The sequence below is a fragment of the Leptodactylus fuscus genome, chromosome 2 (assembly GCF_031893055.1).
Source record: "Leptodactylus fuscus isolate aLepFus1 chromosome 2, aLepFus1.hap2, whole genome shotgun sequence".
In the NCBI taxonomy this organism is placed as follows: Eukaryota; Metazoa; Chordata; class Amphibia; order Anura; family Leptodactylidae; genus Leptodactylus; species Leptodactylus fuscus.
Window position 1 is genome coordinate 236,029,744 of NC_134266.1, and position 24,013 is coordinate 236,053,756.

At 43.4% G+C, this 24,013-nt stretch overlaps 1 protein-coding gene across 1 annotated transcript; it reads left to right on the forward strand.

Annotated features, from left to right (window-relative positions):
* Nucleotides 1-694: 694 nt before the first annotated feature.
* On the forward strand, nt 695-22,181 carry TMEM106C (transmembrane protein 106C). Its single transcript, XM_075265852.1, has 8 exons — nt 695-821; nt 3,887-4,101; nt 5,421-5,484; nt 7,581-7,740; nt 10,969-11,109; nt 11,350-11,399; nt 13,178-13,231; nt 16,350-22,181. The coding sequence occupies exons 2-8, from the start codon at nt 3,903-3,905 to the stop codon at nt 16,462-16,464; spliced, it is 783 nt and encodes a 260-aa protein (XP_075121953.1). The 5' UTR covers nt 695-821; nt 3,887-3,902; the 3' UTR covers nt 16,465-22,181.
* Nucleotides 22,182-24,013: the final 1,832 nt, after the last annotated feature.

The window sequence follows — 24,013 nt, forward strand, 5'->3', positions numbered from 1 at the left end:
TCTCTGCTCCATGCACATGACACGCATAGCACCGCTCCATGCACATGACACACATAGCTTTCTCCGCTCCATACACATGACACACATAGCTTTCTCCGCTCCATACACGACACACATAGCTTTCTCCGCTCCATGCACATGACACGCATAGCACCGCTCCATACACATGACACGCATAGCTCCGCTCCATGCACATGACACACATAGCTTTCTCCGCTCCATACACATGACACACATAGCTTTCTCCGCTCCATACACGACACACATAGCTTTCTCCGCTCCATGCACATGACACACATAGCTTTCTCCGCTCCATGCACATGACACACATAGCACCGCTCCATACACATGACACACATAGCTTTCTCCGCTCCATGCACATGACACACATAGCACCGCTCCATACACATGACACACATAGCTTTCTCCGCTCCATGCACATGACACACATAGCATTCTCCGCTCCATGCACATGACACACATAGCTCCGCCCCATACACATGACACACATAGCTCCGCCCCATGCACATGACACACCCCTCACGTTATATACATGGTGTACTATTGGTTCTCCCCTTGTCATACATTATACAGCTCCTCCTATCACACGCCACGCTCAGTCCTCTCACTCGTCACACCTCACATAAACAAGCACAACCCAGCCTGACTCCTCCCATACATGTGACAGGTCACATGGCCATGACGTCACCAAAGGTCCTCCAGCGCACCAGCTTCTGATCATTTGTTGTGCACGTAGTCGCTGCTCTCCGGCCCCGGGATAACTGAGAGGGACCCCCAGCACTTGTGCAGCAGGCCGGCAGGTGAGTGGGGGCGCTCCCCCAGGTCTCCCTGTTCCCTTCCTATTGTCAGGTGACCGGCGGATGTCTCTATGCTGTGGGTACAGTGCTGGGTTATAGGGAGCGCCCCTTCTATCGTGCTCATGTCCCGACCTGACCTGGATTTCTCAACTCTCCCGTGTATTGGCTCTGTGATGTTTGTGCTGTTATAGAGCTGCTGAGTCTCTGACCAGTGTCACATACATGGCTTCCCTATGAAGGGTTCGTTTAAAGTTAGAGCTCTCCCTAAACTCCATGCTGTGTGATGTCTCCCCTATGTTTACACATCACAGCCCCCTCCCCTTGTTGTTAACCCCTTAAGACCAAGGCTCTTTATTCTGCCCCTGGATGCAGCAGTTACCTCCCCCCATGTATTTCTGGTGTTCTCCAGGTACTCGCTGGGACTTACTTGGACTGGGCTCACACCTGCGCTCCAGTTTCTGTTCTTTGGTTCCACTTAGGCCCATGAAAGTCGGAAATCCAATCCAGTTACCCCGAGACTATAATGGGGTCTGAAAGCAGGACGTCTCTCTCTGTTCTTCAAGTGGAATTGGTGATGAAATCTCGGAACAGAAATCAATTGCAGATGTGAACACATCCTTAGACTGCATGAGCAAAGGATGCCAAAATGGACGGAAATAGGAAGTGTCTTGAGTCTTTCGCACGGCCCCATATACACGTAATACAATGTCGTGTGTATGAGGCCATAGAAATGCATGAGTCAGTGGGCTAGTTGTGAAAAACTCACTGGCCATGTAAATGAGGCCTTAGACCTGGTTCACATCTGTGCATGGGTTTCCATTTGGGGAGACCACTTGGGGACCCCCTGAACAGAAACTTGATCTGCATATAAAAGCTGTTATCGTAGGAAACCGACAGACCCCGTAGACTATAATGGGGTCCACGTGGTTTCCGCACAAAAAGTGCAGAGAAAAAAGTTCTGCTTGCGGGGAGAGGAATAGAATGGCCCAAATGCAGATGTGAACCTGGCCTTATTCTGTATGTCAGTATACAGCCATACCAAATATAAAATATTTATTTTACAATTGTTTTTGTGTCACCACATGTCCATTACATTTTATATTTTTTGGGGGTTTTTTTTGGCAGGAATACCTGTAGTTTTCATTGGTACGTCTTTCAAGCATGGTACATGCAGCGTTATGTTGGTCAGTTTACCCAAATTCAGCATTCCTGGCCTTGTTTTTGTCTGTTTTATGACATTGAGATATTAGTGTAAGATCAATACCGCTGTAGTTTCATATTTGGGCTCATTGTTCATAGACATAATTTTTAAAGATGAATATTGAGGTTTAGTTTTAACTTTTTATTTTTTTTACATTTTGTTTAAACCTACTAGTTGTTGCCCACGTGTCTCCTTTGTTACTATAGGTTCACATTAGTGTCCGGGCAAATCTGTCTGAGATTCTGCTTAAATGGTGGAGAGAAAAGTCTCGCAAGCAGGGCTTCTCTCTCCTCCGATTTCAGTATAAACCTATGGTTGGGTTATTACATGTCAGCTGTGTAGATATGTCAGGAGTATATAAGCTGTGTAGTTGTGTCGCAGCTGTAATAAATACTACAGTATCCCCCCCCCCCCCCCATACTAAAAGAAGGTATGGTGTCGACTATTTATGAAGCTGGAAGAGTTGGTAGGGGTACAGGATACCCCTATTCAGATGTAAGCAGAGCCAAGTGTACCATACTTGATTTTGAACAGTGTAGCTTCCCCCCCCTTCGTGTATTCTTGTCTCCATGCTACAGTATCCTGGATGAAACGCCGGAGGGCTTGACCTCATTTGCAGGACATGGTGGTCACATCATTAGGTGCAGTGTGTAAGGAATAAGGATCAGCGTTTCTAGCATACATAGTTACAAAATGGAAACCCCTTTAATCTGCGTGATGGATGGATTGTATTTCTTAATGTGGGATAGATGACTGTAATAGTGAATCTGTAAGACACTCTGACCTGTTGCACATGTCTTCCATTGGCTCACGATAATGGTGCATTTGCAGAGTAGGCAGTTCTGTTTTGTTTTTTGATTGATACCTTCTTTTCAGGATAGGCCATCAGTAAGAGATCAGCAGGGGTCCAACACCTGGCACCGCACACTGTTATATAGCGGCCATGTTATGTAAAGGCAGTGTCGGCCCGTTCACTTTCTATGGGCATTAAATATCATACACTGTAAACGGGAAACCAGTCACTCGCAAGACTGCCCAGGCCCATTCAAGCAGCTGATCAGCAGAAGTCCCAGGTATTGGCCTCTTACTAAAAGAAAAAAAATAGACAACCCCCTTTAAAGTTTTGGACAGTTGTATTCTTTCAGCTTTGTGGGTACAGTTTGGGGGAAGACCTTTTTCTGTTCTAGCCCAGTTATCTCAGTGCACACAGATCCATAAAGGCATGGCTGGGTGACTTCTACCCCACCAAACACCTTTGTGATACACCACAATGTAGGTTGCACGTCTGGCCCTCTCACCCTGTCTGACTTCACAAATGCTCTTCTGGATGAATGGGCAAAATTTCCCACAAACATACCCCAAAATCTTCTAGAGAGCCCTGCATGAGGAGTAAAAGCTGTTTAAGCTGCAAATGCTGGAGGATCAGTTTCCTATTAATGCCTATGGATTCAGAATGGGGTGTTGTGTACATGGTCTATTACTTTGTCAGTATAGTGTATATCTTTGCTGAGGAGGCCAAAATGACACCCGTGGCCTCCATCTGGTAAATGGGGGGCTATAGGTTTGATGTATACACCAGGGAATGTTCTTGCACATATGTCCGACATACATTGTGTAATGTTCTAATAGTACATTACTTCTACTCCTATCTTTTTGGACCTTTCACTTCACTTTTCCTATTGCGCCACAGCCCTCTGCCCCTCCGTGTGTTGTGTTATTGTTGGAGATGTGCTGACTCTGCATAGCTGTGCCCTCATTCTTTGTATTGATGCCACAGTTTAACCTCTTCATGTCATAAACCTGCTTATCGTTTCTTCTACTATCCCTTTTATCTCGAGTTAATTTTTGTGACTTTATTTTTGAACAGATGCTGAACACAGAATATGGGATCTATAATGTCTGCCTATACCAAGCATGTGTCCTTCTCGAAGCCGGGTAGCAGCTCTCATGCCGAGGATGATGATGATTTGTTGGATGGAAAGGACAGAGAAGAAGATATAGCTCAGTTTCCATATGTTGAGTTTACAGGACGTGACAGCATTACTTGCCCATCTTGCCAGGGAACTGGATGCATTCCAACAGGTGACGCCCGATCTATACTCCATATTTTCTCCAATGAAGCTTTTATGTGATGAAATTTAGAGCTGAATCTTTAACCCTTGTGTGGTCACAATCAGATTATTTACATTACACCAGTCAGCTATACAAGTGGGTTAAATGGTAATAACATTGATTATCTTGTGACAATGGCACCAGACAAGGGGTGAGAGATATTTGCTATCAATTGAACAGTAAATACTTGAAGTTGATATGTTGGAGGTGTTGAGTTTGTCTCTGTAGTTCTACACCGGGTGACTGTCGCTGTTCTAATTAGTATATACTGAGTGCATTCGGCGAGGAATTACATCAGACACAGAGCATTGGTATGAGTTCACTTCTCAGTAAGAGCTGGTGACACACATGCCCTTTTTTGAGGAAGCCAGGGTTTATATAGTTGACGAAATACGATGTGTGAGGGGGGGGGGAATTTTGATTTACTGACTCTTTTAGAATCTTATCTGTTCATGCTTTGACATCCTAGCTGTTTTTTTATTTTGTTTTGGTTTTTTTCCACCATTGTTTGGATTTGTCCTCTTGACATGTCTATTTATCGTCCTTGTCCATTGTATTGGCTCTATTGATGTGCATATCTGCTTTTGGCACCAGACTCTTCAGAGTCCATTCCAGCCAAAAGGAGTGGGCTTAAATAAACTGGAGTGGGCCTATTGTCTGATCACACCGTACATTGCAGCAGGGCTCAGTAGCTGCAGACCAGTGATGGCTTTGGTGCTAACCCATGTCCATTCCTGTGTGATCACATTACGCATGTGAGCAACTCAACCGCACCATGGAGCAATGGAAGAAGTTGGTTCTTTGGGCCCGCGTGGGGCTCCGTGTGAACACACTGCGTTGCAGCTTTCTACACCAGATTAGGCCCAAATGAATGGGCCTAGTCCGAAGGGTTGTGTCGTGAGGTGGACACCGCAGCTGAATCAGCCGTGGAATCCGCCTGAAGAAAGGGCGGCTCGCTTCTTTTTTCCGTGAGCAGGAACAAACTGCTAGCGGAACAAAGAACGCTAGTGGTCTACTTAAACCTCTATTGTGAGGGGGTGGATTTTGAGGTCAATTTGGAGTCAAAATCTGCTCCTCTTGCCCCATGTGAACGAGCCCTGATAACCGTGCAGAAGAGACAGAAGCGGTTTTCAGCTCTGGATTTCATGGAAACTAGTCAAAATCTGTTAATAAAGTTTATTGAAACATTTGCTAATGTCCCAAATGCTGCAAGAATATTACACTTTGTTATGCTTTAACATCTTGATTTTTACTTTGTAAATAAGTTCTGTACATTTGCTTTGTTTTAGAGCAAGTGAATGAGTTGGTTGCGTTAATACCATACAGTGACCAAAGGCTGCAGCCCCAGAGAACGTAAGTGTTACTGATACTTTGTATCCTCTGTGGAGATTATTTCATTATTATCTATTTATTTATTTATTTATTTATTTATTTATTTTTAACTTCAGAAGATGTAAAAATATTGAAATCAGCAGTACTCGCCTCATAGTTTTCTTCTTGGGGCACTACTATAGTGATGGGTAGTTCATGAGCTCAGTGAAATAACGCCTTTAGTTCACATTTCTGGCAGAGAATAGTTCATTATGACCTAATGCAAGGATGAGGAAGGAGTGATACAGCACAGCAGCTTTCTCCTGCAGACTCCCTCACTGACATGTGACTTTTTAGTTCCTACTGCTGGAAATACGAAGTATAAAAATTCGTGTGTGTTTGGTCTCATGGAGCTCACCTATTTTGTGGTTTTTAAAATCACCATCTTGTTAGTCCAGGCATCCAGTCTACTGTGTGCTAAACATACTAGGTGCTGCACTGCATTTCCATTCTTAGCCCGTACCATTATATCACCATAGTTGTCACTGCTGTGGTCAGCCATATGCTTCTAATGGAACTAGACCCTCATGATTTGTTCTCCTATATACTAGTTCAACGGTTCATTCAGTAGTCACCAGATCCATTTCCTATCAGGATGCAGAGCTGAGCGCTTCATTGCATGCTGTAGGCGATACTGTAGATATGTTTATTTCACTGGGTATTTTATCCTTGTTTTAATTAAAATCTCATGGCTTACTATACTGTCAAAAAAACTGATAGAAAATACGTCCAGGTTATAAGGTTGACATTGAAAATGCTGTAAACTTTGCAGAGTTTACCATGACGCTGCAAATGTGCGGTATTATTATTATTATTAATTATTATTATTGTTTATAGCACCATTAATTCCATGGTGCTTTACATTTGGGGGTTACATACAGTACACAAAATATACAGGTAGATATAATACTAACAATGACTGACTGGCACAGTGGGGTAGAGGGCCCTGCCCGCTAGGGCATATAATCTAAGAGGGATAGAGACAGAAGGAGAGGGGGAGACTGTACAGATGGCAGTGCGGTGATAGTGTTACTGGAGGTTGTAGGCCTTCCTGAATAGGTGAGTCTTCAGGGCCTTCTTGAAGCCTGTGATTGTGGGGGTCAGTCTTATGTGTCTTGGTAAGGAGTTCCAGAGTATGGGGGATGCACGGGAGAAATCTTGAAGACGGTTGTGTGAGGAGCGGATGAGAGCAGAGCGGAGTAGGAGGTCATTGGAGGATCTGAGGTTACGTGTGGAAGGTAGCGGGAGATTAGGTCAGAGATATATGGAGGGGCCAGGTTGTGGATGGCTTTGTATGTTAACGTTAATAGCTTGAACTCAATTCACTGGGCTATGGGTAACCAGTGGAGGGACTGGCAGAGGGGAGCAGCTGATGAAGATCGGGGGGTGAGGTGGATTAAGCGAGCAGCACAGTTTAAGGTGGACTGGAGGGGGGCGATGGTGTTTGCTGGGAGTCCATGGAGAAGTGTGTTGCAGTAATCTAAGCGGGAGAATATAAGTATAAGTGATTGTTCTTCTAAAACATTAATGATCATCAGACATATTAAATGTATCTGATCATATTAAGAGAACATAACTTCCTCCAAGGAACTAGTAGTGACTTATAGAACAGGCTACATATCTGTTCTCAGCAGTATTCCACATAAGGATCATAAGAGCTAATCCATAAAACATACATACTGTATGTAGGTAATCTACCTAGTCAGATGACCTATATGTGATGTAATTGTGCAAAGATGACTGTGTCGGCTCAATGCCTTCAGTAAATCATTCTCCCCCCTGCATTGTATTAACCCAGGCACCTCCCTAGTGCTGGCAATCCACTTCAGTCTTCACACCTTCTCCATTTTCCTAAAGGTGTATTCCAGTTTCTCATGAATAAAGCACATTACTTGTATGATGGAATGTCATGTCATTTTCTACATGTATTCTTTTTATACACTTTTATACACTTTTTATAGGTTTTAATATCCTTGAATGTAGTAAATTCAATATGGAGCTTTATCAATTACATCCAGAGGATAAAAAAAAACTTGCCATGGAAGAAAAAGTTCTGATAACTGTTCTTTTTCTAACAGGAAACTTTACGTTGTCCTCTCTGTTCTGCTCTGCCTCTTAATCTGCGGTTTGGTGGTATTTTTTCTGTTCCCGCGCTCCGTTCTTGTCAAAGATGGCGGCATCAGAATGGTACAAGTGTGGTTTGATAAGGAGAATAACATTGTGAACCTTGCTATGACGGTAAGTGAACTATAGGCATGTTGAACAATGAGAAAATATTCCTCAAATGATTTTCCAACATCTTAAAGAGGACCTTTCATGGATTTGGGCCCTGGCAGTTCTATATACTGCTGGAAAGCTTTCCCGGTCTGTGCCCTGGGTAAAGAGCTATCGGTCCCGGTACTGTAGCTCTTTACAGTCAGAAGGACGTTCCTGACAGTCAGTCAGGTACGTCCTTCTTCAAAGCAGCGCCAATTGCACTGTACAGTGTGAGCGGGGAGGAACGTCCCCTCTCTTTGCTCACAGTGCTCGACCGTAGACGAGTATTAGGAGGGGAGGGGGCGTTCCTCCCCGCTCACACTGTACAGAGCGATAGGCGCTGCTTTGAAGAAGGACGTACCTGACTGACTGTCGGGAACGCCCTTCTGACTGTAAAGAGCTACGGTATCGGTAGGAGTTCATACATACCACACATGTATATATTTACAGGGGCGGGTGTTAAAGAAACGCCAAAATCGCAGAAATGCGCCAACCCATTTTGTGCACACAAATTAAATAGGACTTTACATAAAAATGTAATGAGTTTTACACTTGAAAAAGGAGGCCATCTCTCCGAAACGCGTTGTTGAGATCAAAATAAAGGCAAATCGTTTTGGTAAGAAGCGCAGACCTCTTCTCTATTTTGGAGCTACCACTCCGTTCTTCTATGTAATGGCTTATGACATGGCTCTTATTTGCTTTTCCCTGTAATGTATGTTCTATTAACCCCTTCCCGACATGCGCCGTAATAGTACGCCGCATGTCGGGGCTGTAACTATGGCGACCGCCCGGGAGCCGGGCGGCCGCCATAGCCGCCGGGTGTCTACTGCTTTAAGCAGTAGACAACCGGCTCTAATGCCTCCGATCGGTCCGGGGACCGATCGGAGGCATTAACCCCTCCGGCGCCGCGGTCAAAGGCGCCGGAGGCGCCATTTTCTCGGCGGCGCATGGGCGCCGCCATTTTGGCCGGGATCACCGGCTCCTGGAGCATGCTCCAGGGCTGACGTCCCGTTGCCATGACAGCCGGGAGCCTTGTACAGACTCCCAGGCTTGTCTGCAAATCCTCTCTTTTGCAGGCTGTTCTATGCAGCCTGCAAAAGAGAGGATGCTTTTTTGCAATGCATTGCAATGCATTAGCATTGTAATGCATTGCATTAGTGATCAGACCCCCTGGGGTTCAACACCCCTAGGGGGTCTAATAAATGCAAAAAATAAAATAAAAAAAAAGTTAAAAAAAATATAAAAAAATATAAAAAGAATTAAAAGTCCAAATCACCCCCCTTTCCCTAGAACACATATAAAAGTAGTTAAAAACTGTGAAACATATACATGTTAGGTATCCCCGCGTCCAAAATCGCCCGCTCTACAAATCTATAAAAATATTTTTCCTGTTCGGTAAACGCCGTAGTGGGAAAAATAGTCGAAAGTGCAAACCGCCGTTTTTTCACTGTTTAGATTCTGATAAAAATTTGAATAAAAAGTGATCAAAGCAATAACATTTCCTGAAAATGGTAGAACTAAAAAGTACACCCGACCCCGCAAAAAAAGACGCCCTATGCATCCCCGTACACTTACGTATAAAAAAGTTACGGCCGTCGGAATATGGCGACTTTTAGAAAAAAAATTTTTTAACACAGTTTTGGAATTTTTTTAGGGGTCAAAATGTAAATAAAACCATATAAATTTGGTATCTCTGGAACCGTACCGAAACACAGAATATAGGGGACATGTCATTTTGGCTGCACAGTGAACGCCGTAAAACCAAAGCCCGTAAGAAAGTCGCAGAAATGCATTTTTTCTTCAAATCCACCCCATTCTGAATTTTTTTCCTGCTTCCCAGTACATTATATAGAATAATTAATGGTAGCATCATGAAGAAAAATTTGTCCCGCAAAAATTAAGACCTCATATGGCTCTGGGAGCGGAGAAATAAAAAAGTTATGGGGTTTAGAAGGAGGGGAGTCAAAAACGAAAATCAAAAAATGCCATCGGCGGGAAGGGGTTAATCAATAAAATTTGATTAGACTTAATCCTGGGATCAGTATTGTATCTGTGTCATTCAGAATTCAGACAGTTGGTTGCCTGGGAAGGAAGTATTACTCTTTCATCTAGTAGTTATAGTATATAGTAATAAATAGGTTATATATATATATATATATATATATATATATATTTATATATTATACACACACACACACACACACACACACACACACACACACACACACACACACACACTGGACTTGTGTGTCTATGCCACCCCACCTAGCAACCCCAGACCCTGACAAAAAAATTTATATATCTATTTTTTTTATTGTATTTATTTGTCAGGGTCTGGGGTTGCTAGGTGGGGTGGCATAGACACACAAGTCCAGTTTCTTTGGTCCAAAACAAAAATAGGAGTTTATTTTCACTCAAAAAAGTAGTGCAGCAACAAAAGGAAACAATACAAAAATAAATACCTGCCCAGCTAGGCTCTAACTAAACATAGAATAGGTTACCTCACCTAGAATAACAGAAATCCAAAAGCCATTAGAATCATTCAGGACACAGCTCCAAAAAATATGACCTCCCTGTTTGCTCTCCAGCCGAGCTCTGCCAAAGTGTTGCTGCTGGAGCAACTTCTTAAGCCTCCTTGATGAGGAGACTCTCTGCAGCTGAGTGGCTGTAGGAACATCCCCAACGTGTGGACTGGAGGGGGGATAGAATGACAGGTCCCACTACCAACCTACCTGTCATTCCTAAAAATCCAGCCTAATACTGAGTATTTACCAAAATGCTCAGCAGACGAAAGTTGTCTGCTGAGAACAAACATTCCTTCTGGAGTTTTCTCTGGGTGAGATGTACACCCCCTCCATTACCTGACCAGCCATCGGCTTATATATATTTATTTATTTATTTATTTTATTGATTTATGTTTTTTGTTTTTAATTTTAATCTTTTCCATCTATTTTCATGGAGCTTTGTTAAAACTGCCAAAAATAGGACATGTAAGTGGTACCATTGAAATCAATGTGATATAAAAACACTTGTGTGGCGGCCACTACAAAAACCGCCATCACACGTTTTGTTTTTCGCTGTTGTGTGTGTGAGACCTCCGCGTGAAAGTACATTGTAAAGCTCCGTAGCAGTCTTTGGATCCTTCACTTCTGTAAGACTGAGCTGTGGCATTTTATTGACTTGTATATTTCTGTTTTTTCTTTATTACAGAGCACCCTGCAGATAACCAATTCCAACTTCTATTCAATCTCCGTGGACAGCCTTATAAGCCAGGTTCAGTACATGAACACAGTCATTGGAACTCAGCAGCAGACCAATGTTTCTGTCATCCAGCCGCTCAGCGAGAAACTGGTACACTTTTATGTTATTATGTTATCTTGTGAAAATGTCCATTTGTGCCAGGTATATATTCAGACGTGTAGGAACTAGTCCTGCTATTGGATGTCTAATTGTTTTATATTCCAGCCACTTCTGAATTCTTCTATAACTTTGCTCCATAGATAGGATTGTGTTCTGTGTATTTACAACAGGTCCTTTTACCAGCTAATGTGATGTATTGGGTGTATCATAATAATATCTTTTATATTTTAGGTGAATTTCACAGTGAAGTTGGAGTTAGGTGGAATCCTCTCTTACTTATAGTAAGTAACTTCATTTACATCTGACATATTATGTGAAGGTTTAGGGTAGTGAACTCTAGGCCTCCCTAGGTTATAGTTGTTTGCATGGCAGTAAATGTTTCGGGGAAAACATTGCCTGATTGTACAGACGATCCCCAGACAGGAAGTGTATGTTGGATTTTGACATGCCCAATTCTTTGTTCCTAGCAGGGGGTAGACTTATTCCACCATGACTTGTACTCCGCATTCATGGTATACTTGGATAGAGTGACTTAAATGAATCTGACAGATTATGTAGGATGTTGGCATTGGAAAAAAGTTATTGACTCGGTCTTCAAAATACAATAATAATTGTATAAAACAATTAAAGGGATTCTCGATCACATGTAGGAATAGCCTGAAGAAAGGCTATTCTTCTCCTACCTTTTAGATGTCTTCTCCGCGCCGCCATTCGGTAGAAATCCCGTTTTTCTTCTGTATGCAAATGAGTTCTCTCGCAGCACTGGGGGCGGGCTCCAGCACTCAAACAGCACTGGGGGCATCCCCAATGTTGTGAGAGAAATCGCCAGCGCCACCTCCTTCTTCAGGAATGGCCTCTCTGTACGTCTTCTTCCGGAGCTGTGTTCAAACTTCTACACATGCACAGTTGGCTCTGTCATTGGGCCTCGGGAGAGCCGACTGTGCATGCCTGCCTGGTGTAAGCGGCCATTTTCTAGCTGGGTTAAGTGGCAACAAAAAATGGCGGCGTCTCTGCCCGAGTCCTGATGGCAGAGCCAACTGCGCATGTGTAGATGTTTGAACCCAGCTCCGGAAGAAGACGTGCAGAGAGGCTGTGTCTGAAGAAGATGGAGGCGGCGCTGGAGATTTCTTTCACAGCATTGGGACTCCTCCATGTTGTGAGAGAACTCATTTGCTTAAAGACGCAAACCGGGATTTCTACCAAACTGCTGCACGGAGAAGATGTCTAAAGGTAGGAGAAGAATAGCCTTTCTTATATGTGCTAGGTCGCCACTGCAGCCAAACACAGACCACAGCAGTGACCTCTTCACAAACAGCACATCACTACAAGGCGTCACCTCTCCGCCCCTTCATTTTTAACCACAGCAGTTCTGGTGCTTTGTATGCGAGTAAAAGTTTTTATGTATATGGATCCTTCAGTAGCAGAGGTTAAAGGGGTTTTCTGGGGTTAAGATAATGATGACCTTTCCTCAGGAAAAGCCTTCAATGTTTTGGCCCGACAAAGCAATACTATGCATGGAGAACGGAGCTTAACTTAAATGTGAACTCCGCTGCAGTGACTCAGCTTGGCTGGGCCTGTCCCACCCCAAAATGGCTACCTATAGAAAACAATAAACTACATTCTGCTGCACAACAATTGTAGTTTGTAGTTTTCTGGTGATGAGAAGGGTTTTTATTATTATAGTTTTTCTGTCCCACAGCATGTTAGGTTTTGACTTTCTTGTCATTCATTTCCTCAGGAGCTTGTGCTGTTTTTTTTGTTTTTTTTTTTAAACTCTTGCAATGCAATATAGCAATTCTAAGTCAGCTGATTGCGAACATAAAATGGAGAAGTGTTACTGACTCCTGACCTGCTCATAGTTACAGATGACCTGTATATGTAGCTGGGCCTGGTCACACTGGGTTTGACTTTGTGGGTTTATTTCAGATACTTGCCTGCTTTGTATTTCAGGGTTAAAGTATTCTTCTTCTTCTTCTTACAGGGACGTTATATTGCCTCTCTAACACTTTATTAACTTCTGGGTTGTTTTTTTTTTTGTTTTTTTTTTCTTCTTTCTCAGTAACTTCTGCACACTGACCACAGTAAAAGTTCACAACATTGTCGTTTTTGTGCGGTATGTACAACTTCTGTTTTTCTTGTTTTAATGTGTATATTTATCAGAACTGAAGGCATCTGCAAGTTTATATATCGCTCTGTTCATATTTGTATCAGAATTCGCATACAGAGTCTTTGGTGCAGATTTCAGCAGAAATCCCAGAAGGAAAGTCTCCCAACAGACCCCATTAAAGTCAGTGGGCTCCCTTGGGATCCATTGCTGTCCGTCATATGACCGACTTTTTCAGTTCTTCTGGTCTTAGGATGGACCAAAAAAAAAAAAAAAAATAGAAAGCCTGCGCAGGTGTGAACCTAATGTTATAGTGTGGATTGTCACAGTTGTGGGATAGTACAGGTGATGTAGAAAGAAAATGCTGCTATGGCATTATTGTATAATCAATCTGGTAATGTTGTGTGACTTTTGCTCCTGGTCCTGTGAGTTTCCAGCTCATTTTGTCATTTTGTGCAGGGGCTGGTTTCAATTTGTAGTACTGGTTATGCCTTAGGAGAAAACATTGGGCCACATCTGACACCAGACAGATTGGCATCTTTCCAACTGTGCACCATGGTGTGACTTCACAATAATAATTCCTAGAGAACATGGATAATGCAAAAGATGATTCTCATCCCTTGTATAATAAACCCCCCGTGGTTTAATATCCTCCTCCAGCTGCCCCCTAGTTTAATGTCTACTCTCCATGTGCATTCAGTTTAACTTCCACCGCCCCCCCCCCTTAATCTGCCCCTAGTCCCCCCCCTCTTGCTCACACATGCTGTCTCTTCTCTCTTTATCATGCAGCAGCCTCCATTGCCGACATTTTGCAGCAAGCGCACAGTCCCGTGTGGCTCCGCCCACTAACAAGTCATAGCCTATCCTGGTGATAGGCTATGACGACATTATTACAGGTCCTTGAAAAAACTTCAACTAGCTATGCGGGCCAGACAGAAGCAGTCAGAGGGCCAGATACATACATTGCCCAGGTCTGTGCTAAGTTATTGGCTATCTGTAAGGAAAACCAGTCCTGCTTTTCTTATTCAAAGTAATATTTTGGCCTAAAGGGAATCTGACTTTTTGTTGAAGCAGTAAAGCACCAACGGGATCTTTTTTATATACCAACGGTTAAACTTTCCAAATAGCCCATGCTAATACTGTTCAGGGCTGGGATATGTATATATGTGTGGCTTCCATACCTTGCACATGTGTAGTACAACCGAGACATACTTTCTCTGGCTTCAGTGAAAAGCTGCACTAACATCTGCTTCCTCTCTAGGGAAGTATAAAACTTCGGGGGGAGGGGGGGGGGTTAATGCAGCTGTGAGCAGTGTTAGGGTAAGTTCACACAGGGTTTTTAGGTCCGGAACCTGAGGCGGAGGCCACCTCAGATTCCGGACCAAAATACGGGTAGCTGTGACTGGATGCTGGTGCAGTGCATCGGCATCCAGTTGCGCACTCGCTCCAGATTAGGCCCAAATGAATGGACCTAGTCAGGGTGGCTTCAGGCAGATGTCGTGAGGCGAATCCACCTGAAAGAATGAGCATGTCTCTTCTTTTTTCCGGGAGCTGGAACAAACAGCTCCCAGAAAAATCTGACCGGCTCCCATTGATTTCAATGGGAGCCATCTTTTTGGTCAGGATTTTGAGGCGGATACGGCATCAAAATCCTGACCAAGAAACCCTGTGTGAATTTACCATTAGGAGTATTTGTGACCCTTATATGCTGGTCTATAAGAACCTGTGGGTGGTTAATATCCTAAATGGCCCTGACAGGTTCTCTCTAAAACAGGAGATACAATTTTATGCTCTGTATTCATTTTCTAGGGGTATCCATTTCATTTTGAAGTTCAATAATGTAGATTAAGTCAGATCTGTGAAATTAAACAATAAAGCTCTTATTAGAGTGCACTTTGTATAGATCTTTGTTTGAGATACCAAGCACTACTTATACCCGTTTATATACAGCTGCAGGATTGTTCTGGGAGCACACAGTCCATGGATGCGGGTGAAACGGTTTCTGAAAAAAAAGCAGCGATTATTATTTTTTTTGTTTTGTTTTGTTTCTTCACTCCAATCCTAGATAACCTTCCTAAGAAAGAATTGGACCAAGTTATTCAAACCAGCCAATATCTCACCAGTAGCTGGGTGGTGAGACCTCTGTCTGAATAAGTGGATGGGATTCTGGCTAATACCATCCACACATTGCAGGAAATCTGCTGTGGAAAAGCTGTTTTGTCAAAATCTCAGCCTATCCATTATACCTACAGAAACGCTGGAGTTATCTGTACTGGTGTAATCGGGTCAGAAAATCCTGCAGTGGAAAACTCAATGCGAAAAACTAAAAAAAAACACTGCGAAAACGCAATGAAAAACACTGCCAGAAAAAAAGTGATTAGATTCTGTTGTGTTTTTGGGTTTGTTTTTTTTTGTGGGGGGGGGGGGGAGTTGGCTGCATCTCGCTACCTGGGGCCTTAGCCTCAGGGCGTTTGCTTGGACTTGGGATATTTTGGCAGTATCAGATCGGTGTAGGGAAGCCACACCAAACTGTTAAGTGTGCAAACAACTCTGTACATTATGTAGTGCCTGGGAATTTTTTTTTTTTTAATATAGATTGTGAGCCCCACATAGGGTTCACAATGTACATTTTTCCCTATCAGTTTGTCTTTGGAATATGGGATGGAAATCCATGCAAACACAGGGAGAACATACAAACTCCTTGCAGATGGTTTTTTGCCCTTGGCGGGGTTTGAATACCAGGACTCCAGCGCTGCAAGGCTGCAGTGCTAACCACTGAGCCACCGTGCGGCCCCCAGGGAATTCTAATCTAAAGGATAGGTCATCCATATTTAAAGGAGTTTTCTAACCCTGAAGTGAAAGTTAAAGGAGTGCAGAGAAGGGGTTTAAATAACTAAAGCAGTCCTGCTCACCTGTCCTAGGTCTTTTCGTACACCAGTCTTATGCCCTTACTGGAGCACCAGAACAGATCTTGCCCTCCATGTGGCTTCTGCAGCCAAACAGCGGCTTCAGTGATCACTTACTTCAGTGTTAATATATAACAAGCGGTGCTGAGCTTATGGAAGTCTATTCAGAAATGGTTTTCTATATTTTTATTTTGTACTAACTTGTCCTCCTTGTCTTGCAGAACATCAGTGAAGTTTTCTTACGTCGGGCACACCTCACAGAGTTCCCTGGAGACTTACCAATATATCGATTGTGGTGCAAATTCAACAATCCTGACCGACCACCATGCTTTATAAACTAGCTAGAGCTAGTCATCCACGGAAACGATGAAGCTGCGACTACACCAGCTTGGCACACGTTTACATTACAAAGTACTGGAATCTGCACTGGCGCTTTCTTTTGAGCATGCAGTGTTTGCGTGATCACTGGATGTTGGTGAAGAGATTGGATCACTGTTTTCTAAGTGGCATTATTTTTATTGCACGGGTGACACCCCTTCCCCCTCCTTGTATTATATTTTAATCGGTTGTAAAATATTCTCTAGTGATTAAAGACCAGAACATTCACAGTTTTACACTTTATTTTATTACATAGTACTTCTTGTGCCACGGTATTCAGCACAGTGAATAGCACAATATGTTCCAAGCAGAATAACAGAACTGGTCATATAACTACAGTACCCCTACCCGGCAAAGCTACGTGTACTTTGTTTTTGTAAAGTTGTAAGAAGCTGGTCGAGGGTTTTTTTCTTTTGTTTTTGGTCAACAATGCATACTGTAACAATCTCACTGTGTACCGTGTTTCCCCGAAAATAAGACAGTGTCTTATATTAAATTGTTGTCCTAAATCTAGGACGTGTCTTAATTTCGGGGGACGTCTTATGACAACCGGCAATCATGCCGGCACTTCCTTAGTGGAGCGCCGACATGGCTGCCTGTTGTAGGTAGTGTTGGGGAGGGAGAGTTTGGGGAGGTGTATCCTACTTACCTTTCCCATCTTCATAGCAGCGCTGGTGCTGCTGTTCGTCCTGGCAGTGGAAGTGGTGGGCGGGGTTTAGTGCGGCTTCCGGCGGTTGTGCTGGAGAGCCTCACTTCACTGGCATTGCAGCCAGCTGGATGCTGTGCACTGTGCTCCGAGTGTCGCTGCCTCTGCTGTATGCCGGCTGCTGCCTCTGCTGTATGCCGGCTGCTGCCTCTGCTGTATGCCGGCTGCTGCCTCTGCTGTATGCCGGCTGCTGCCTCTGCTGTATGCCGGCTGCTGCCTCTGCTGTATGCCGGCTGCTGCCTCTGTTGTATGCTGGCTGCTGCCTCTGCCTCTGGAATGAGCTGGGAGAGCCAACTGCCCGCAGCATATACACAGTGGGCATCTCCCAGCTCATCCTACAGCAGCAGGGACAGTGGATACAACAGCAGAGGCAGCAGCCGGCTTTCCTGTGCACATGGAGCACATTGCACAGTGTTCTGCCGGCTGCAATGATTTTTGGGCATGCCTTATTTTCGGGGGGTGCCTTATATTAGGCAATTCAACAGAAACCCCCTGCATACCTTACTTTCGGAGTATCCTACTTTTGGGGAAACACGGTATGTAGTATTAAAGGGAGTCTGTCCCCAGGAAACTTTGCATCCAACCAGCCACAGTGCATTGCAGGGGACATTATTCTGAGCTTCAGCGGACTGCGCGACTGGACGCCGGTGCACTGCACTGGCGTCCAGTCACAGCTACCCGTATTTTGGTCCGGAACCTGAGGCGGCCTCCGGCTAAGACTCTGGCACACCCCATTGCATTTGAGATTCAGTTACTATTATGGTGGTGCTCAGCATAATATCCCCTACAGTGCGCTCCAACTCACTTGATACCAAGTTTCTTGGTGACTTAAGTGTTTCTACTGCCAGCTATGTTTAGTTCTTAAAAGGTAACTTGTTTTGTTGAATTTACAGTCTGAATTGTGAACAGCACGGTATTGAGCAGGAGGAGCTGAGCAGATTGATACTGTAGGAAAAGACCTAGTATAACTTGTTTGTTCATTTTATTTAAATATCCAGTGGGTTTTCTTATCAGTGACAGCCTTCCATGTTTAATTGTAAATACAGTTATAACAGTCACTGATTAGGACCTGCCCACTGGACTCCTAAGCCTAGAATTAGTAGGAATTAAAATGGGGGGAAAAAAATTACAGGATAATATTCTGTATATCAGTTTGCTTAACTCCTTCTTCAGATCGCATGTTTTATGTGGCAGGTTCCCTTTAAGGGACTTGTAAATCATGTTCTCAGTTTACAAGAAATTGACTTTTAGGATGACTAAAGTTCAGCTGCCAGGGAACACTTTTCTGGACAGTTGTATGTGGACTCAGGCATACTGCTAGTAATACCTATAAAGTATTATGTGGTAGAGACAACACAAAGTACAAATATGTCTATTATTTATTCAATGCTCATTTTAAGATGTTGCTAGTTTATGCAAAACATAGAATTTAGACTGTAAAAACTGTAAAGAATTGTAAGATTATGTAAATATCCTCAAAAATCTATTGGCAGCCAATATAGTGATTTAATGGTGCCTCATTTACATAAATGCAAAAACACTTTGGAATAGATAGATTGGTGTGCACAGGGGCTGCAAACACAAAATGGTACGGTCTCTGTAACTAGAGATGTGGTGTCTAGTTTAAGAGGCAAATAGTTGGAGGTGTGGAAGGCCCCCATTCCATGTACTACAAGTATGGGGACAAATCCTTTAGGGATCCTGGCCTTGGGTAGAAATACTCTAAAGCTGGTTGTACATGACAGTGTGCTAACCGGCTGCTGTTAATGAATGGCACGGGCGGTGCACGGGGGACATACAGATGTTATCCATGTGCCGCTCCTGCATCGGCCGTGGCCCCTTCTATTCAATGATAAGGAGCCGTGGAAGCAGGGCCGCAAGAAATAGGACCTTTTCCTTGTTTTGCGGCCCAGACTGTCAGCCTGATCATGTAATTCACAGGCCCATAAAAATGAGTGGGTTTGTGTGCTATCTGGGAAAACCACGGATAGCACACTGACCATTCATACAGTTGTGTGCAAGGGGGCTTAGGCTAAGACCCCACGTAGTGGGCCATAGCAAAAAGCATAGCGGAAGAAAACCGTGGCAGTAATTGCGGTTTTTCCCACAGTGCTCCTCACATTATACCACTGCAGACATTTTTGTAAGTATAATTGCCATGCTGCGATTTCCAAGACGGACCAGTTTTGGAAGTCGCAGCGTGTCTGCTTTGCGTATTTTTCTGCAATGTGTGGATGGGATTTGCCACATGTGGTCCCGGCCTAAGGCCAGTCTCTAAATTGTGAATAAAGAATGAAATGCGTTTAATCACTATACCGGTTGTTTATTTTTTCGTTTTTTGTTTTTTTTCCAAATCCTTTATATTAAAAATCCATACCTCAGAATATCGATCAGTTTAGTTCATCTGCCTTTTAAAGGGGTTGTCCGGTGCATGAAACGTGTGCAGAAGCCTTTACAATGCTGTAAAATAACAAACCAAAGCTCTATTCAAATCCTGTTTATGAAATCTGCTTGGCACATCCATTTAATGGATACAAAAACCCACAGGTCATTTATATAATCAATGTTTTCTTTGTCAGGCCGTTTTATACCGGTGTCCTATTCTCCAGTATTTGGATGCAGCGGTCACAGAATTGCATCAGTGTCATTGCTGGAGGCCAAGATAGAGACTGGAGCAGGATTCAGGTACCAGCACAACAGGAGCTGTACATTCAGAAGTGTAGTACGACTTGGTTTATAATTTTGCAGCATTCCAAAGCTTTTGTATGGGTTGGACGACCCATTTTATTGGCTTATTCCCAGCTAAGCAAATCACTGCCCACGAATCCCTGCCATCACTGTGGGACTTGCAGGCACAGCCAAGCAACACTATTCTACACTGCTTGTTACTACCATAGAGGTGAAGGGCAACTACGCAAACTGCAGAGCTGAGATGTGCTACTCCTCCTGTTCACCTCTATGAGAGTTACATAGACTGTATAGTGCAGCATTGCTTGGCTCATTCAGTTAGTCCCATTTCAGCTGCAGTTTGCCGAGATGTGAATTTCCCTTTAAGCAAGATCACCAAGTATTAACTGTTCACAAAGCGTAAGCTAGGTCAGGTTTGCAGAGCTTTTAGATTTACCTCCTTTTAGTTGCTCTAAAGCTACTTCTGTGACTTATCAGGAACCTGCCATTTTCTGTGGGACCAGGTGACCATCTAATGTGTAAGGTTAGGTTCACATGTGCGCTCTGGGATTCCATCCCTCATTCCACTTGAAAGAATGCAGAGAGAATAATTCCTGCAAGTAGGACTTTTCTCTCGGCTTTTTTCAGGCAGGAACACCGTGAACCTCATTGTAGTCTATGGGGCCCACAGATATGGATCCGCTTTACAAGTTGTGTATTGGTTATCCTGGCTATCACACGCTGGCTGTTGTCAGGTGGAAGAAGGGATTTCAGCATGCTTAATGCTTTTTGTTTTCTAGGAAGATGTCAGTTCACGTTAAAATCTAATACTTGCTAATAGAGATGAGCGTGTACTATTCGAAACGGTAGTACATAGGAATAAATGGGAGCGGCCGGTGTGCAGGGGGTTAAGCGGCAGGACGCCGGTCCCGGCTGCGTGCCGGCTGCGTCCATTCATTACTATGGGAGCCTGCTATTCGAAACTACAGTTTCGAATAGTACTCACTCATATCTACTTGCTAAGTCATGTATGCATGTGTATGGGGGATTGTAAGGAGTGGCTTCCAGCTGACAGCTATTGGTGGTTTATGGCCACCTTTTGGTAGAGTAGTGTTCATGTGTAAGTTGTTTTAGGCCCAGTTCCCAAGGAGTAACGCGCCGCTCATTTAGACACGTGTCAGAGTGAGGCGCTTCAAAACAGATCCCATTGATTTCAATGTGTAGTGTGCGAAAGACCGGCACCCACTGAAGTCAATGGGGTCTGTTTTGAAGCGTGGGAATGAGGCCTTAGGCTAAGGCCCCATTTTGCAAAATAGCTGTTTTGGGGTTTTTTTGTTTTGGGGGGTTTTGTTGTTTTTTTTGCAGATTTTGCTTTGGTTTTTTGAGCCAAAGCCAGGACTAGATTGGAAAATGGAGAAGTATTACAACTTCATATATTTTTTGCCATTGCTTTTGTAGCTACTCTTGGCTTTGGCTCAAACAAAAACAGCTGTAAAAACCGCAACAAAACAAGCAGTGTTTCTGCAACGTTGGAGCTTCAGCCTTAATGTTCTCAAACCTAATTCTTTTGCAGTCTTGTATTTACTTCTTCACAAAAATGACCTCTCTGATTTTGCTAATTTACATTAACAGGAGTTATTGATAAAACTTAAAGGCATTTTTTTTTTTGTTTTTTTTCCCCCATGACTCTTGAAGTTTAGCTCCTTTTACTTGAGTAGGAAAGAACTGCAATACCAAATATAACCCATGGATGAGAGTGGCGCCATTTGGGGGATCAAAAATCAGACCATTTATTGTAATGGTAGACAATATAACAAAACTTTTGGACAACTTTTGTTTCCCTGTTGCAGGTTGTTACAATTCTAGGACTGCCATTTAATTACAAATAAGGCCCATTCTATCTTTGTGTTGCATTGGTAACCGCGCTGTATACAAATATTTTATTACAACAGAAAGGCCACGGCTGACTTCATGTTTGCAGCTTTTTTTTAGCCAGTCATCAAATTAATGAAATTGTTTTTCTGACATTTTCTACCATTATGTGTGTCCATTAGGTGTTCTTGTACAATAACAAGGCTTAGGCCATTAGATGTTCTTTGTGCAATAACCATAATAAAATCATGCAATAACCTTACAGATGTCAATATATTGCGTTATTGTGTTGAGCTTATATTTGTGTGTGTATGTGTGTGTGTTTTTGTTTGGTTTTTTTTGTAGTTACTTTTCAATAAAAACAAGGCGTCCAACCACTGCACGGTACCGCATGTACCCTGCAGTGGTTGGACGCGCCGTGCATTCAGACATGTATACACGTGTGAGCGCTCAAAACAGATGCCATTCATTTCAACGTGTGATGGCTTATGCGCACTACACATTGAAATCAATGGGAGGCTTTTCAACCCATTGATTTCAATGTGTAGCGTGTGTGAGCCAGCACACGTTGAAATGAATGGCATCTATTTTGAGCGCTCCCACGTGTATACATGTCTGAATGCACGGCGCGTTACATCGAAGGAACGAGCCCTTATACCAATAAAGTAAGCCAAGTGAAATAAATGTAGCAGCAATGCATGTGCTTGACCTGCTGCTCAATTCAAACAGTGGTACAACACTGCAGATATTCTGGGGGAGAGACAGTGATCCGTTTCCACATGGTATACCACAACACTTGTTGCCTGGCCAAAAACAATGATGAACGGGTTCTCAAATTGTGTGATTGGGGTTATGAACTCTTTCTCTCCTAGGAATCCTTTAAGGATCTACAGTGTTTTACAGTCAGAGATCCTAAACTCGGCTTGTTTCTTATCTTGCTCTGAGACAGGGCAAGAGTGCTTGGCATCCAAAGTACCGCTGTTCTCATCGTACATTGCTGACAACTTTTCCAGGCCATCCTTTCCTCGGTATCCTTTTACCTACTTAAGGCTAAGGCCCCACGGGACGATGTGCAACGCTAAAGCGCTGCAGGAAAAATCGCGGCGGGAACGCTTCGCAGTTCTTCCCACAGCGCTTTGAACAGAATGTTCATGGCGTTTTCTTCCGCAGAATTTGTTACCGTTATATCTATGGGAAAGCTGCTGGCGTTTCCGTAGATATAATTGACATGCTGCGATTTCCAAAACCTGTGCCGGTTTTGGAAATCGCTGTGGTTTGAAACGCAAAGGTGGCATGGGATTTGCATGCATCCTATCCATTTTGCAGCGTGAGATTTCCTACAGCATTTCCACCACAGGCAAATCGTGGCGTTTCTGGCTTGTGGGGCCCTGGCCTAAAAGTAACAGCCGCACCTCATTGACTTATAATCCTTCTGTCTTGTTACTAGTGTTTTGACAGCTAAAATAGTGCAACCGAGACCGTGTTACTCTTAACAGCAAAACATTGGAACCCCAAAATAACAGAATACAGCCAATGTGAACAGTCATGGTTAATACCATTGCACTGATGGGGAGTTTTGCTAGAGCAAGGTCAGTAGGCTGTCGGAAAGTCTAGTACATTGAGAGAGTTTGTTAATCCTTATACCCGTCTTGATAGACTCCCTGCCTGGCCCACTGGGAAAGCGGGTACTGCGGCTGAGAGCCACGTTGTCGGACACTTTCGAGGTGCAACCACCTTAAGTAAATGTAAGTGTGTCCCACTGAGTTAGGCCCTGCCCTAGCTATGAGGGAAAAGTGCACAACATAGGGGCTCCAACACAAGGGAAGCTTCATGTACACCACCATGCAAGACACAGAACATAAGAGTTAAATATTGGTTTTTAACAAAATTATTTTTGTGCACTGGTGAAGAACCTATAATGCTGTTAATGTAGCTTTTAGTTTTGTCTATTTTCTATAGCTTTACACAGGACAAAACGCAACAGTACAACGGATTATAGTCTGTGTCAATATGTCAATCAGAATACAATGGGGGAAAAAAAACCATATCCCTCAATTTTTATTTTATTTTATTTTTTTTTTTTGTACCCTCCATAAGACGAGTTTGTTGTTAAGTAACTTATTGATCGCTTTATTGTGAAGTTTATCTATTGACCTTCTCACTTCTGTTGCACACATTATTTTCTATATGAACAAAAGGACTAGCTGACAATACAAGCCTAGTGGTGCCTTGATCGGATTCCCATACACTTACATTGTGTGT

Excerpts from the sequence above, each read along its gene's own strand:
- TMEM106C (XM_075265852.1), top strand. The coding sequence starts at position 3,903 with ATGGGATCTATAATGTCTGCCTATACCAAGCATGTGTCCTTCTCGAAG. Across the intron at positions 11,110-11,349 it reads AGCCGCTCAGCGAGAAACTG|GTGAATTTCACAGTGAAGTT; the intron begins GTACACTTTTAT and ends TTTATATTTTAG. Across the intron at positions 11,400-13,177 it reads GGAATCCTCTCTTACTTATA|TAACTTCTGCACACTGACCA; the intron begins GTAAGTAACTTC and ends CTTCTTTCTCAG.